At 35.0% G+C, this 16,306-nt stretch overlaps 1 protein-coding gene across 1 annotated transcript in view; it reads left to right on the top strand.

The window, feature by feature from the left end:
• ADAMTS3 (ADAM metallopeptidase with thrombospondin type 1 motif 3) overlaps positions 1–16,306 on the top strand; it is a 290,397-nt gene that overhangs the window by 263,889 nt on the left and 10,202 nt on the right. The window contains exons 16-19 of the mRNA XM_003265724.2: positions 1,996–2,076; positions 4,165–4,328; positions 9,788–9,953; positions 12,415–12,547. Coding sequence (XP_003265772.2) covers positions 1,996–2,076; positions 4,165–4,328; positions 9,788–9,953; positions 12,415–12,547 — 544 coding nt within the window. The remainder of the gene's footprint in view (positions 1–1,995; positions 2,077–4,164; positions 4,329–9,787; positions 9,954–12,414; positions 12,548–16,306) is intronic.

Raw genomic sequence — 16,306 nt, 5'->3', positions numbered from 1 at the left:
GGATGTAAAATAATTCATTTTGTTTTATTTCCACAGTGAATTAATGTAAAGAAAAGGTTTTGCCATGTTCATTCTTTCTATATTATGTGTAATATAAGGTATTGGTACTGTTTTTTAGATAGTTCAAACATTATGCTAAACTTGCAAATCAAGGCCAAAAGAACATTAGAAAATTTTCATCTGTCATACCAATTCAAACCAAAGATAATCTAACATCCATATCTTTGCACTAATATTGTCATCATAGTGATTTAATAGATTAATTAACCTTTTCCAACAGGAAAACATTTAAGCAAGAGGTGCCATAAAGAATTGAAGTTGCTGGAAAATGAAATCTGCAAGTATTCAACTTCAAATCATCTACTTAGTCTTACTTTCATGCTTAGTCTTACTTTCATTGACTATTAACAGTTTATTGGCATTATCTATTACAAATGCATTGTGACTTCAACACATAAACTTACAGAACATATTTTATATCTTGCCCAATAAAATATATGACTTATGGGATAGTCAATGAAACAACAAGACTTTGATAGACATGAACCCTCCACTAATTAAAGACATTCTATTTAAGGGAAGACAAGAGGCGCTTTCACTTTACCCAAAGGAGCTCGTAATATTTCTCTTGCTGAAACAAGAGAAGCTAAAAACGTACTGGGTAAGTTGTAGCAAACTGCAGAAAGATGGGCATCCATAAATGGCATCAAGCTGTTTTGCTGTACTTGGCATCTTAAGCACGTTCCTTCTAGCCACTGTGTACTCAGGCAAACATGGTACATTTCATGTGTTAGACTTTACCCCAGGCTAAAGTGCTGAACACCCTGATCCCAAAAGGACTACTTTATTTAGTTAGGACACTAATAAATATTGTGAAAAAGTTAGGTAAATCTATTCATAGGTATATATTATTATACATATACAAATGACAAAAACACTTGTTTTTTCTTATTTCATCAATAATTGTGGATTGATAACTGGATTTCTGTTAATACTCTCCATAGAATATGTACTGGATGTTTCATAATGTATTGAAGGTGTAGGTTACATAATCATCATTTATTTGTATGATAATGAGATGTATAACATCTGTTCTAATTGACCTGACTATTGTCAGGTCATAATATTTATGATTTATTGTCATAATATTAATTCTAAATGATTGTAAGATAATTTTTAGGACATGTGATTGTATCAACATAGTATGTGATATATGACATTTACAGTAATAGGAATGATATATGATTTTAAAACTCAAAGCAACCAATTAAGCATATTGATTTTCTTATTTCTGGCTTAGGAGGTTTTGAGGTTAGGGTACATATAAAGGCAATGCATAACACAATTTGCACACATTTTCCAACTAAGTGGTTTAAAATCCATGTTGTCGATTTGGTTAAAATAGTCCCATCATAAAACTTGTCTAAAGCTTTAAAATTAATACTGATCACAAGAAAAATGAAAGCACTGATTTTTCTGTTGTAACTCCTTTAGAATAAAGAAGGCTTTAAATATGAAAGTATTTTAATAATTAGAAGTTTAGCTATGTATACTTCCCTCTTGGACTTTTAAAATAACATGTAAGCAGATAACATATCCCAAAAAGTTTACCACTTAAGTGAACTTTCACTAAAAATTGACTCCACTTCGAAAGGATGGTTTAGAAAACTAAAATCACACAGAGGGACACAGGAAAGTACAGTTTTTGCCTGAATTGTTGACATCATTTGAAGGTCAACGCAAGATAAGTGACTAATATGTTGGTAACAAGATTAACTTTTTTCCCTCTTTAATAAAAAAAAAAGTTTCCTCTAATTTCATGTCGGATGTCACCAAAGCTACCAATGCTTTGAAGTTAATCTCTGAAACTGCTTCTTTAAATTTATGGATGCCCTCTCTGCATGCAGAAGCAGTGAGAATGTAGTGCTCAGCTAACCATGGTTGTTGCTTTTGTTTTCTTCTTTGCTTCCTACGATATTTACTACACATGCAAAGGGTACCTTAAGATGTTTGATATACCCCCTGGGGCTAGACATGTGTTAATCCAAGAAGACGAGGCTTCTCCTCATATTCTTGGTAAGTGTTTCTGTCTGCTGTCTCTGCTTTAACATGCACTGGAACATTGAAATGTCAAAGAAATCCTAAATATAGATACATGTATATGTACATATATGTGCGTATGTATATGTACATATGTCTGCATACGTATATGTACGTATATGTGCTTATGTATATGTACATATATGTGCATACTTATATGTAAGAATCAAAATAATATATAACTACATTAATTGAATGTTATGTAGGTTTTTTTTGGTCATTTCTCCTAACTATGCTTACTTTAAAATCCCAGCACTTTGGGAGGCCGAGGCGGGCAGATCACGAGGTCAGGAGATCGAGACCACGGTGAAACCCTGTCTCTACTAAAAATACAAAAAATTAGCCGGGCGTGGTGGCGGGCGCCTGTAGTCCCAGCTACGTGGAGAGGCTGAGGCAGGAGAATGGCGTGAACCCGGGAGGCGGAGCTTGCAGTGAGCCGAGATCGCGCCACTGCACTCCAGCCTGGGCGACAGAGCGAGACTCCGTCTCAAAAAAAAAAAAAAAAAACAGAAGAAATATAAAAAAAATAGAGCTTTAATTTTGTATAGAAACTAGGGTTGGTTCCTAATTATATGAGGGAAAAATCATTTGACAAGCTTATATTTGTTATACACTTTTTGCTCTGTTATAAGGAATAAGAAAATAAATGTTAATAAGATCCACTAAATCAAGGAATATCAGAAAAATTCATCATACTTATGTTTACAAATAAGTTCTGATATTTTGATTGATCCAATACTGTATGTATCCTTATTTTTATTGTATTTCACATTCTTTGAAAAGCAACCACAGGTGAATTTTACTAATCTAATCTTAAATTATTCTAATATCTGACATGTGTCAGGTTTTTGACTGGCACATGCAGATACATTTGCCACGGAGAGCTCATTATAATTTCCACAAGGAGATCTTTTTTTCTTTTATGAGAAGATTACATGGAAATGTCACTTTAAAGAGGTTTAAATTTAAATTATATCGACAAGTGTAAACATAACTTACTTATTCCTTGGCCTGTAAGAACACTAAGATAATTTCTGAAGCTAAGACATCACATATCAACTCCATGAAAATTTGTAGCAAATCGTTTTATTTCAGTTGTGACTTTAAAAAATGAATTGTTTTATGGTGTTTCATAGAATTTTTAAACACATTTAAATTATATTCACTACTAAATGTCATAATAGTCTAGCAGTCAGCTATAGTTCTCTCTCAAGTATTTAAAATTCCTTATTTTTCATCCTAGAATTCATATTAATGTCCTTGGAAAAAATAGACCAGTTTAAAGCCCAAGAGGAATAAATACATTTAATTAAAATTACTCATGTTTTCCACCCATTTTCAATAATGGTAGTAACATGAAATTTTGCTTTCTAATGTAACATTATATGCTGATAAACAAATCTAAAACTCAAAATCCCATTCATTATTTTGTACTCACTAAGCCAGCATTTTATTTCATTTTATAATATGTAATAAATGTTTACTACATTAAGAATTCCATTAGCAGTAAGCAGCTTTTTCTAACTATATGAGTACGTGATATGGCTCTGGAATTTTACAATCATGAGAACTAAATTGTTGGCCTGAAAAATTACTTCAACTATGTTGGATGACTATAAATATTTTGACCAACTTAAAAAAAAATGCAGTAAATAAACCATTGCATTATATGCTATCCTAGCATAAATTGTTTCTATTAATTATTGAAAACATAGCTATCATTTTCAAAATATTCCCAGTTTTCTAAGGAAATATATAGGATCAATGATTTAGAAACTATTAACCTCTTTGACAATGTTTTCAAATGGGAATATTTGCAAACATTATTTTTGCCTATTTAACCATCTTGCCATATTTTTGACTAGTTAGGAATGCTTCTTGAGAGTTTTGAATGCCTAATCAAGACAATGGGAGTAATATCAAAACTAACACCCATTTTGATTGCTTGCTACTAATAAAGAAACACGGTCATTGATTTGTAGGAAGGATATACTTGCTGTGAATCTTCAGCACTTAATATGGTAAAATAAAATGTATGCTGGTTACTCATTTTTCTTCCTTTAGCTATTAAGAACCAGGCTACAGGCCATTATATTTTAAATGGCAAAGGGGAGGAAGCCAAGTCGCGGACCTTCATAGATCTTGGCGTGGAGTGGGATTATAACATTGAAGATGACATTGAAAGTCTTCACACCGATGGACCTTTACATGATCCTGTTATTGTTTTGGTATGTGGCGTTACGTTGGTTCAGCTTAGTTTATAATTAATTTATCTGAAAACACTTTTACCTTTAACATTAAATGTACTTTGAGCATTGAAAAATGAGTTGCTTTTTAAAATAATTCCATTTATCTTCCCCCTACTCTTTGTGCAATGTTTTCATGTAATTTATTATATATACATTATAAACTGAATAATGCAGCATTCTGATTTTTGACTTAAAAGTTATCTTTTAAAGACAACACTAAAAGTAGATTTTTGTATTTACCCACATATTTACCATTTTTTATGATTTTCATTCTACTTTCTACATCTAATGTTCCATCTAGTATCATTTACCTTCAGTATAAAGATCTTCCTTTAGCATTTCTTGCGGTGTGGGTGTATTGGCAAGTAATTCTCTCAGCTTTCAATGATATGAAAATATCTTTATTTCACCCTCATTTTTGAAGGATATCTTTACTAGATATAGAATTTGAGTTGCTAGTTTTTTGGTTTTTTGTTTCCTTTTTTCTCTTCTTTCAGCACTGTGTTTTTATGATCTTGCAGCGAGTTCCAAGGGTTTGGGGGCTGATCAAAGAAAAAGATATGGCCACAAGGTGGCAGTAGCACACACACACTTTATTTGCGCCAGGCCTCAGCTGGTTTGCAAGTGCGGCCACTATCCAGAGGAGAGGAACTTCCTCTGGTAAGGGAACTTCTGAGAAAGAGGGGAATCTGAGGTGGTTTCTGTGCCTAGGTGGTGTCATTCAGCAGCACAGCAGAAAGTCTGTGGGTCAGAGGGCTCCAAGGGAGGCAGCAGCATGAGGTCCTTATAGCCAGAAGGTCTTATTCATATCTAGCAGATGTTGGATGCAGTTTCCTAGAGCTGTGCAAAGCAGGCAGTCCCCGAATGGCTAAAACTTCCTCATTTGGGCAGCGTTAAAAACAACTGGATGTATTGAAGTTTGTGTTTGGCAGCAGAGGGCTTTTGAGCTAACAGATCTCAGCCTCAGCCTGCTGTGAAGAAATAACCTAGGGCCCAATATACAGGAGCCCTCTTTTACTCATTTATGCATCACTTGCCTTCCAGAATCCATCATTCATGAAGAGAAGCCTCATTTATATTGCTGCACTGCGTGTAGTGTGTCAGTTTTCTCTGGCTGCTTTTTAAGATTTTTCTCCATCTTTTTGTTTTGTCTTGTTGGGTTAGCAGTTTGATTGTGATATACTCAGTTTACCGTGTTCTTTGTATGTCTTATGCTTGGGGTTCACTGAGAATCTTGGCTTTGTAGGTTGATGTTTTTGACCAAATTTGGGTAAATTTCCCATGATGTGTTCTAGTTAGTTGTTTTTCCCAAACCCTCACCCCCACCCCATCTTTCTCTTCTTTACTCCTAGGACTCACTTAAATCAGTTGAAATTGTTCTACAAGTCTCAGGCTCTGTTCATCCTTTTATAATCTCTTTTAAAATACATTTTTCAGATCGGATTATTCCTTTTGAGCTCTAAGTCACTGTTTCTCTTAGCTTATCTCCAATCTGTCCTTGAGCCTATCCAGTAAATTTTTCATATCAGATGGTGCGCTTTTCTTTTCTAGAATTTCCATTTGGTTCTTTTTTTTTTTAATTTCCATTTTTTGGCTGAATTTTTCATAATGTTCACTCATTACATCTAAGTTACCCTTTAAGTTCTGGGTCTTCACATTGTCTATTTTTTTTTTTTTTTTATGGATCACATTCTTGCTTCTTTTTTTCTTGTACACTCGACATTTTAGAAGATAAATTGTAAGGTGTCTGGTTTTGTTCTGGCAGGCGGTTAAGTTATTGTCAGATCATCCTGATCCTTTAAGGCCTAGTTTTATTCTTCCTTGCAGCTAGTCTATGTCAGTGTTGTCCTTCTTCCCGTGGTGTGGCCTTTCATGGTGCCGGGCTCAGCCCTGCCTGGTTTCTGGTATCTCTGTCCCACCCCCAGCACCTCCACTGTGGACTGCCTGGTGTCTTGGCCCGAGCATACACAGACCAACCCTCAGTCATGGACCCATGTAGATTTCTAGGTGATCTCTCTAAGCAGGTCCCTCTTCTTTAGTGCCCGGCTCTGAAAGTTCCAAACTCTAATCTAGCTCCTCCGCTCAGTCAGATGGCTGGGCTGGGCTTGGGCTCCTCCTCCCTATGCCAGGGTCCAGAACCTGGTCCTTGTCAGGAATAAGACCTGGCTTGTTTCTCTTCTTACAACGATTAGTGTCCTTTGTCATGACATCCATTGCCAAAAAAAAAAGTTTCTGCAAATATTTTGCCCAGTTTTATAGCTTTTAATATCAGGACGGCAACTCCATTACTCCCTCATGGATGAAAGCAGAAGACATCTACTTGATTTGAAATTTATTGTTAGTTTCTGTTGTATACAGAATTTTTATTTATTGGATTTCCTATAAAACATTATGCTTAAGTCAAATTGCTCCACTCAATTTTTAGGGTTTTTTTCCTCTGAAAATTAGTTCCATTTTGAAATATCTATTCAAATCTTGTGCCCATTGTTAAAGTTGTTATATTTTCTTTTTGTTGAGTTTCAAGATCTCTTTGTATATTCAAGTCCTCTGTGAAATACGTGATTCGCAAATGTTTTCTTCCAGTCCACAGGTTGTCTTTTCATTCTTTTAGTAGTTTCTTTCATGGAGCAAAATATTTTAGCTTTATCGAAGTTCAATTTTTTAATGTTTTGTGGATCAAGATTTTGGTGTTATGAAAATTTTTTTTTGTCTAATCTAGCATCAAAACATTTTCTCCTACATTTTTTTGGTAACTGTTTCAGAGTTATACATTTTACATTTAGGTATATGTATCACTTGGGGTTAGTTTTGTATGAAGTGTTAGGTCCTTATTTTTGCATGTGGATGTCTATATTAGTTATCTATTGTTGTAGAACAAATTACCCTCAAACTTGGTGGCTGAACACAAGCAATACTTGTAGTTTCTGTGGAACATGTATCTGGACACCGCTTAACTGGCTAGTTCTGGCATAGAGTATCTGATGAGTTTGCTGTCAACTGTGGCTAGAGTCATCTCAGCTTGACTGGGGGTTACTCTGCTTCCAAGCTTAGTCACATGGTTGCTGAAAGGCCTCAGATGATTGTTCCCCAGCTTTTCCATGTGGTGGGTGGCAGTCCATGATTCTTTACCACTTAAGCCTCTCCATAGGATGCTTATACGTCCTCACAATATGGCACTGACTTCCACTACAGCAAGTGACTCAAGTGAGCGAGAACATGGGACAGTGAATCCAAGACGGAATTCTCAGTCCTTTTTTACCTAATGTTAGACAGATATATTTCTCAAACCATCACAATATCCAGTTGTTTTAGCACTATTTGTTAAAAGTCTCTCCTTTCTTTATTAAAATGCCTTTCAATTGTGTCAAAGATTAATTATCCACATTTATGTGGGTCTATTCTAGACTCTTATTCTATTCCATAATAAAATATATGTTAATCAAAGTTTTATTTCGACTATTTTAAATATGAATGATTGGAGGCCAGATGCTCTATTTCACGCTGATATAATTACATTGTATTCTTTTCTAGCAACATGAGTATCTGGCTTTAGAGACCTGATGCTTAACCATCATGATAGATGCTTCAAGATTTGCCCACTGATTATAATCTGACCACAGCAAGTGGTGTGGGCTGGAGGTACAAGAGGGAGATTTGTAGCTAGGCGACAAGGGTGTGGACAAGCAATGTTCTATCATTATGACATTGCTTTTCCATTCTGAGTCCTGGAACGTGGTGGCTAGGCTGTCTGGGGCAAAGAGAATTAGATATCTGGCTAGAGTGTAAGGGTTGTTTGAATGGTGCTTTATTTTTAATGCTGTTTTAAAAACAAAGACAGAAAAAAAGAGAATAAAAGCCAGATAACCAGATCCTCTACCCCCACTGGTTTTAGTATCACCTCATTTCTCAAACAAAAGGTAGTTCTAAAAATTTAGTTTGGAATACCAATGAATTGCACATTTCTCTCTTTGCATAATTAGTAAAATCCTATGAAAGCTACATGGAAGTCAATTTTTTAAAAGACAAATTTGTCCTGAACAAAATTAAAAGGCAAGAGACAAACTGAGAACATATTTGCAACTCATATTACAAAAAGGAATTCATCTCTTTAGTGCACAGATTATTTAGGAGAGAAAAAATGTGTACAGTTCCAATAAAAACCAGGACAGTCACGCAATGTACAGTATTCAAAATATAAATGAGTAATAAACTTAGGAAAATTAAACTTTATTAGTTATCAAATAAATAACAACTAAAAATCATGATATTTTTCCCATCCAATTAATGAAGGTGAAAATTATATAACATGTAGTGTCATACACTCTCATTATTAAAGTAACAATTGTTCTAACTCTTCTGGAGGACCATTCACCAGTCTATCAGAAGAACTAGAATTATAAAAAGTGTTTGTTCCCTTTAGTCTACTAAAAAATACCAGAAATCCCCACAAAGGTTGGGAAAATTTCTAATCAATACAAATATTCAAGAGTTACCACACACTTATTAACAATAATACGTAACACTTTTAGGATTACAGACTACGCTGACATTTAAAAGTAAATTTTCTTTTTTAAACTTTTTTTTGGTACAAGTGCAATTTAGCTACATTGATATCTTGCATTGCGGTGAAGTCAGGGCCTTCAGTGCATCCATCACTGGAGCAATGCACACATTGTACCTACCAAGCAAGTTCCCATCATTCAACCCTCCATCCATTCCCTTTGACCCCTCTGAATCTCCAGTGACCATCATTCCACCCTCCAAAAGCATGTTTTCAAAGAATATTTACTATTTTGAGAAATGTGCATAACATGTGACATGAAATAAACAAGGCCAGGAAAGTATATATGTCTGTACACACACACACACACACGCGCGCGCGCACACAGAATGCAAATATCTTGAGGGACTATCTCAATAATAAAAGTGACTCGTTTTCTCTAGTTAGGTAGAATTATGATTTTTCATTTCCTTTATGTTTTTCCATAATGTATGTATTTTCTGGAGGGAACATTCCTATCTTTATCATCACAACAAAACAATTTCCTTTGAAGACAATTTTAAAATGCATTAAAATTTTAATCCTTTAATTTTAATTCTTTACATTTAAAAGTTAAAATCCTTTAAAAAGGAGATGGTATAATTTGAGGAAACCTACAGTGAATCTTATAAAGTTATCATTTTTATAATATAAACCCTTACTCCTCAGTGTATGTATTTTTTAACACTTTTATGTTAAAAGTTTTATAGATATTTCATCTTTTTCTTAAACAGGGCACATTTGCACTGTAGTTTATAGAAATAAAAACATTATAATTTTTGAAACTATTTGAAAGTTTTCAGTTTTAGTAAGAGCAATATTCTGAAATATTTGTAATTTTACACTCAAAATTTAAAACCCTCAGGTGATTTACATATTGATTTCATGTGTATGTTAGATTATACCTCAAGAAAATGATACCCGCTCTAGCCTGACATATAAGTACATCATCCATGAAGACTCTGTACCTACAATCAACAGCAACAATGTCATCCAGGAAGAATTAGATACTTTTGAGTGGGCTTTGAAGAGCTGGTCTCAGTGTTCCAAACCCTGTGGTGGAGGTAACAATTGAACACATTTATTATATTAAAATGTAATGCATATAAAAACCAATCTTGCTTCTACCTTTATGGCTGTCTCTAATCAAGGCCACAATCTGAGGAACACCAGACATAACCATCAAAACATCAATACAAAACGTTTTTACTGCAATCTCAGAATCACCAAATCATAGGATTCCTTTCATAACAGTGACAGACCTTAAAATCCTCTTGCCCTTTTCTCTCAGGTCCTTTGTCTTGCATTTACTGTACTGGTACCCTTAATCACTTTATTCTTCCCAAACTCCAAAACTCTCCCAAATTCAGTGTACTCTGGTCCTCACCTTTCTTCTTCCCTACTTTTACTTTCTGTATCTCTCTGCATTTCTACCAGAGTTAATAATAAAAGAGCTATTGGTTACATGACTGTGTAACTGACTATGCTATGTATTTGAAACCAGATACTGTTCTAAATGCTTTATATATCAATGCATGAATACTCCCAATGGCCCTATGCAGTTGGTACTATTGTTATCTCTGTTAAAGTGGTAGCAAAACTGAAGCACACAGAAGATAATTTCCCAGAGCCCACAGGATTCAAACCCAGATAACCTGGCTTCTGAACACATGCTGTCACTCAATGCACTGTGCTGCCTCCGTTCCCTCTCCAGAGTCCATTAAGCTGGACTTAATGTTTCTCAATTTCTCCCATCATCCATTCCTCCAGTTCTAAACAAGTGCTCCATTACCAATTCCCTGCCATGGGCAGGAGAAGGCAAGAGGCTGTTAAATGACAGCAAATAGTTGAGAACAAAATTTGTATTAGGCAGTGCTTGTGTAAATTATTTATTTTACAATTTTAAGTTCAAGGCTGTATTTCTAAAGTGTTTTCTTGAGGGAGGCATACAATAGTTAATTATTTTAAATGACATCTCTTTATCCATTACAAGATGCTCATTTAATTTGGACCCTTCCTTCTGCTGTACTCCCAACATTTACTTGGTCATAATATTTGTCAGATATACCTTCTTCTTATCTACCACAACTATTCCTTCTTCACCAGACTCCAATCACCACTTTGGGAGAGACGATTATTACAATAGCCTTTTAACTAGTCAACTAATATTGATGTTCTTCTCTTCCTTAATTTGCAGGGTAATTTTTCTTGAATGAATGCCTGAATGAATGGTAAAATTATATTATTTCCCAGATTAAAATCCTTCAGTCTTCTAATATGTTGCCCTGAAGACACAACATCACTTTATGTAACATTCTTTCTAAAAATGAATCACTTGAATCTCATCATTAGAACACAATTAAACAGGCCCAAATTGTGGAACATTTTATAAAACAAATAGTTTTTAAATTTCCAAAATAGTAAATGCCGTAAGACAAAAAGAAGTTCAGTAATTATTTCTGATTGATGGAGGCTAGAGATATAACAGTTAAATGCAACATATGATCCTTGACTGGAAAAGGATTGCCATAAATAACATGATAGGAACAATTGAACATTTTTGAATAGGTCTGTATGTTAGATAATAGCATTATAGCTATGTTAAATGTCCTGATTTTAAGAATTATATTATAGTTATATAAGAGAATGTATTTCCGAAATCTGTGCTTAGGTATTTAGGAGTGAAGGATCAGGATGTCCTCAACTTTCAAATGGTTCAGCAAAATTATATGTGTATTTACACACATACACGTATATAAAGAAATATAGCAAATGTGGTGACATAGTCACAAAAGATCAATCTAGATGCAAGGTATATTGGATAGGTTTGAATTTTTTCAAGTATATATACATAATTACAAATATAAAAGTTGATGCTTGAAAGACCCTCAGTAACTCCCTATAACCTTCAGGATAATGTCCAAAAACTTGTTAGACACTGAAGGCTTTCAAGATCTGATCCTTCCCTAACTCCTGCCCTCTTCACACATGATCCTCTAGCCACATGAAGAAACCACAGTTTTTCATACGTTATTTCCTTTGCTTGGAGAATAATTCTGCTTCATTTCCATTACTCCATACTATTTGAACTTCAGTATTCTGCTGAAGAAAAGTACTGATACTCTAAGCTTTCCCCTCCCCTCCTCCAAGTTACAGAGATCTCTTCCCTCTGTGTTCCTTTGGTGCCCTCTACTGCAAGTTATTTACATAGTTTTCTAAAAGCCTATGTCACTAGATATTGTCACAGTGGTTTTCATATCTATCTCTCACACTAGATTGTGTATAGAGACTAGTTCTTTAACATGCATGCAGTTGCAATATTTATCAAATGTATTCTCTGAAAAGGTAAAAGTTTTTGTTTATTTAATGTTCTTTGGGACCTTCAGCACCTATTGGAGTACCGAATTGTATGCACTCAATACATATTTATTGAATGGATGAATAAATGTATGCATAAGTGAATAATCAAGTAACTAACAGCATAAAGAAGTGATTAAATCCAAAGAAATTTATTTCCTTTTCCAGGTTTCCAGTACACTAAATATGGATGCCGTAGGAAAAGTGATAATAAAATGGTCCATCGCAGCTTCTGTGAGGCCAACAAAAAGCCGAAACCTATTAGACGAATGTGCAATATTCAAGAGTGTACACATCCACTGTAAGCATTTATTTTAACTATCATATCTGGAGGTCAAAATCAGGACTTCACTGCCTTTAGCTCTTTTTAGTTTTGATTTTATTTTCAGTCAAAGCTCTTTATAGACATGGTTTAAATAGTCAAGTCACTTCACAGGAAGTATATAAAGCTGCAGTTCTGTGCCTTTCACCACATTCTTGTTCCTCAAAAACAACCACTTTCAACTGTTATATTTATTTTGATATTTGGTAGTTACTTGCTTCCTTCTCTCTAAGTCAAATGTTTTTGCTTCTATTCCTTGACTTTTTTGGGAGGTAGGTTAGACATTATACATTGAATTTTCACTGTGAAATCTGAAGATTATATTATTTTATGACCACTCTGCAAATGCACACCCAGAGGCCACACTTTTTCCTTCCCTGCTACTCCCATTACTGACCTAACGTACGTTTTACTGATCGCAATATTCAGGGTTTATATTAACATGTATCTCTCTTAATACCTGAGTCACACAGCATGCATTGATTATTATGGTTTCTTTCTTGTAACATTTCTTCCAGAATAAATGAATATTTTGATTTTATGTATTTGATCTTCTACTACTTTTCCTTAATTCATTCCCAAACTCTCTTTCTCAGTATCAATCCCCTCAAAATACTAAACATCCAAGTGTCCTGTCACTTTAATCTCCATAGAAACGAGAGAGTCTTGGAGAACAGAGAGTTCTCTGTGTTCCAGCTGCAGCTTGGGCTTTTTACCAGCTTTCATCCTAGGGTTCCCTTTCATCATCCTCCTTGGAATTCCTACTACCTTTCTCTTCTCTGGGATTTCCTGTTATTCCAAACTATAATGTATCATCCCTCAGACTCAAAAATACTGTTCTATTATTATCTACACTCAAGTGTTGCTGTTGAAAAGTCGATTGCCATTCTGATTCTCAGTTCTTTCTCAATGACCTGTTTTGGTCTCTTCGTCTTTCAAAGTTTGTAGGACCATCATTTTGTTCCTAGTGTCCTGCAATCCCAGTGATGAAACTGACTTGGTGCTCATTTTTACTCATCGTTGTGCTGTGTACTTACAGAGTTTTTTAATTGAAAAATAAAAATTGTATGTTTTTATGGGGTACGATGTAATGTTTTGATGTATGCATACATTGTGGAATGATAAAATTCAGCTAATTAACCCATCTATCACATCACATACTTATCATTTTTTGTGGTGCACACATTTCCAATCTGCTATCCTAGCAATTTTGAAATATCCATTTCATAATTATTAACCATAGACACTATGCTGTTCAGTAGATCTCAAAAACATATTTCTTCTAACTGAAACTTTGTACCCCTTGACCAACATCTCTCCATTACTCCTTCACCCTCACCCAAGCCCCTAATCGCCACCATTCTAGTCTCCACTTCTATGAGTTCCACTTTTATAGATTTGCACATATGGAATCTAGAAAATAAGTGAAGGTCACGTGGTATCTGTCTTTCTGTGTCCGATTCATTTCACTTAGCATAACTTCCTCCAGTTTCATCTATGTTGTGGCAAATGACACAAACTTTTAAATATATAAAATGGATATCTTTTATCTCTGGAAGATTTTCTTGTATTTTTTTTTGTTTTGAAAAAAATTCTCCCGTGTTCCTCAGTGTTCTTTCTTTCTGGGACATTTGTAGCTTGGATTTTCTCTCCTATTGTTCATTGTTGCACTTGCCGAACCTTTCATTTTTGCTATCATATCATTAATATTCAAGAGATCTATTCAGGTATTTCTTTGTCAAGGCATTTGATTTTTATTTCACAGATGCAATATATTCTTTTATCTCTTCTGGAATATCAAGGATTCATTTCCTGTTCCTACGTAATTTCTTTTGAGTTCTTTTCTTCCATTTCTCCACACCCACTCCACCTCCATCATTTATGTTAGAGGATTTCTATGTGGTAATCCTGGGACGTTCATACATGTATAAAAATGCAGGGTTTAGAAGGCTGATGAGAAGTTTGCCTTACAGTTGTAGCTGGTGGGCTCAACTATAGGGTGATCTGACTCAGCTATTTTATTGAAAGAGCCTCAATTAATTGTATATTTAGGGCTTTTCTTATAAAATAGATTCCATAGAACAGAATCAATTTCTTGCCTAAGGAGTGTAAGCCAGTTTAAATGCTGTTCTGGAAATGTATATAGGTTTCTAAAGCAATCTCACCATTTCACAGATGGATTTTTACGTAACCTTCTGTTTTCACTATGGTTTCTTTCTCTCTTGATCGTGTCTGTTGTATCCAGTTAAGTCTGGTTCACATTCTACAGAGGATAAACCTCATGTCTTCTGCATTGGAGGAGGGCAAATCACCCCATATGGTTAAGAATTAGGAGGTCTAACTGCTTCCAAACAGACTTCATTAGTTCTCCTGCTTTCAGTCTTGGCTTCACCCTTGTTTTCACAGCTCACACTGAATCTAAGGCCTCTAATCCCTAAATATTTCTAAAGTTCTACAGTGCAAGTCAGTTTGCTCATCACCTTGTACTGCTGAATTCGACTTCATTCTTCTTAGATCTGCTGAGTTAGTTTCCATATGTCCATCTGTCTTCTAGTTTCCAAAATTATGCTGCTGTAACTTCCTCTCAAATTTCTTTGTCTTCCTAGATTTATAATATTTTTGTCATTTACTTTCATTCTGAGATCTTAGGAGGGAATGGAGATAATCAGAAGTACCTATATCTGTGAAGTATAATGTTTGTCTTCAAAAGAGAGTCATCACTGAGGTCTTCAAAATTGAGCAAAATTCCTCAGTCCAGTTGCCATGATACATTTTACCACCAGTTTGACAAGCTAAAGCAGTCTTAAACTGTGAATACCAAAGACTGCCAAGGTTTTAGCATGGTTATATTTTGGTGCCTCATATATATGGAAAGAAAAAATATTGCAGAGGGAAAGTAACTTTGGAAAAGGCAAATTAATTTTAGCCTGAATTACATACAGACAGATTGCATAACCAGATGAAGTCAATGGTGACTGCCCTTTGGGATTTGGTAACCATGTATACTGGAGAACTGTGTGTAATGTTGTATCCACAGCTGATTTGGAGAGTGCTTGGGACACTGACACTGACACTAGAATTTGGGAATGTCCCCTGGTTAATATTTTGGAAAATGCCTCTGGAAATATTTCTATCAAGTGCATTTGTGTGAACAGTTTTTACCCAGCCCCAGTGCACACCACCCTTACCTCTTGTCAGGCCCAGTAATGGCCAGTAAGAAGAACTGCATTATCCAAACAGTACAGATATGTCAAATAGCCTTCATAGCAACAACTGTAGAAATAAAACAGTCATACCAGTTAAAATATTTAAACATGAGTGAACTCTCTAGATTTTATAAAAATGTGCCCTCGTCCAACCCAGAAAAAGACATGAGGTGTATCCTCTGTAGAATGTGAACCAGATTTTTAACTGTGTATAATAGACATGACCAAGAGAGAAGGAAACCATAGTGAAAACAGAAGGTTATATAAAGAAATCATAAGTGTTTTTTAGCAACCATTAGATGGATTCTGTTTTAAAGATTCACTGTCAGATGTTTAACACCATTAGGCAATACGACTGAGAGTGAGTTGGTGCTATCCTTGAAAACTGCCTTCTTGCCTGAATCTAACAGGGCAACTTTAAGATGAGTTTCAGAAACCCTCTGTAGATCATCCTTTAGGAAAGGAGAAGGTTTCAGAGTCACTGAGAGGCGGAAAAAAATAGGGCATTAATAGTTTCAGCCTACTATTGTTA

The sequence above is a fragment of the Nomascus leucogenys genome, chromosome 9, assembly GCF_006542625.1.
Source record: "Nomascus leucogenys isolate Asia chromosome 9, Asia_NLE_v1, whole genome shotgun sequence".
In the NCBI taxonomy this organism is placed as follows: Eukaryota; Metazoa; Chordata; class Mammalia; order Primates; family Hylobatidae; genus Nomascus; species Nomascus leucogenys.
Note: the sequence above shows the minus strand (reverse complement) of the source record. Positions and strands in the feature narration are given on the sequence as shown.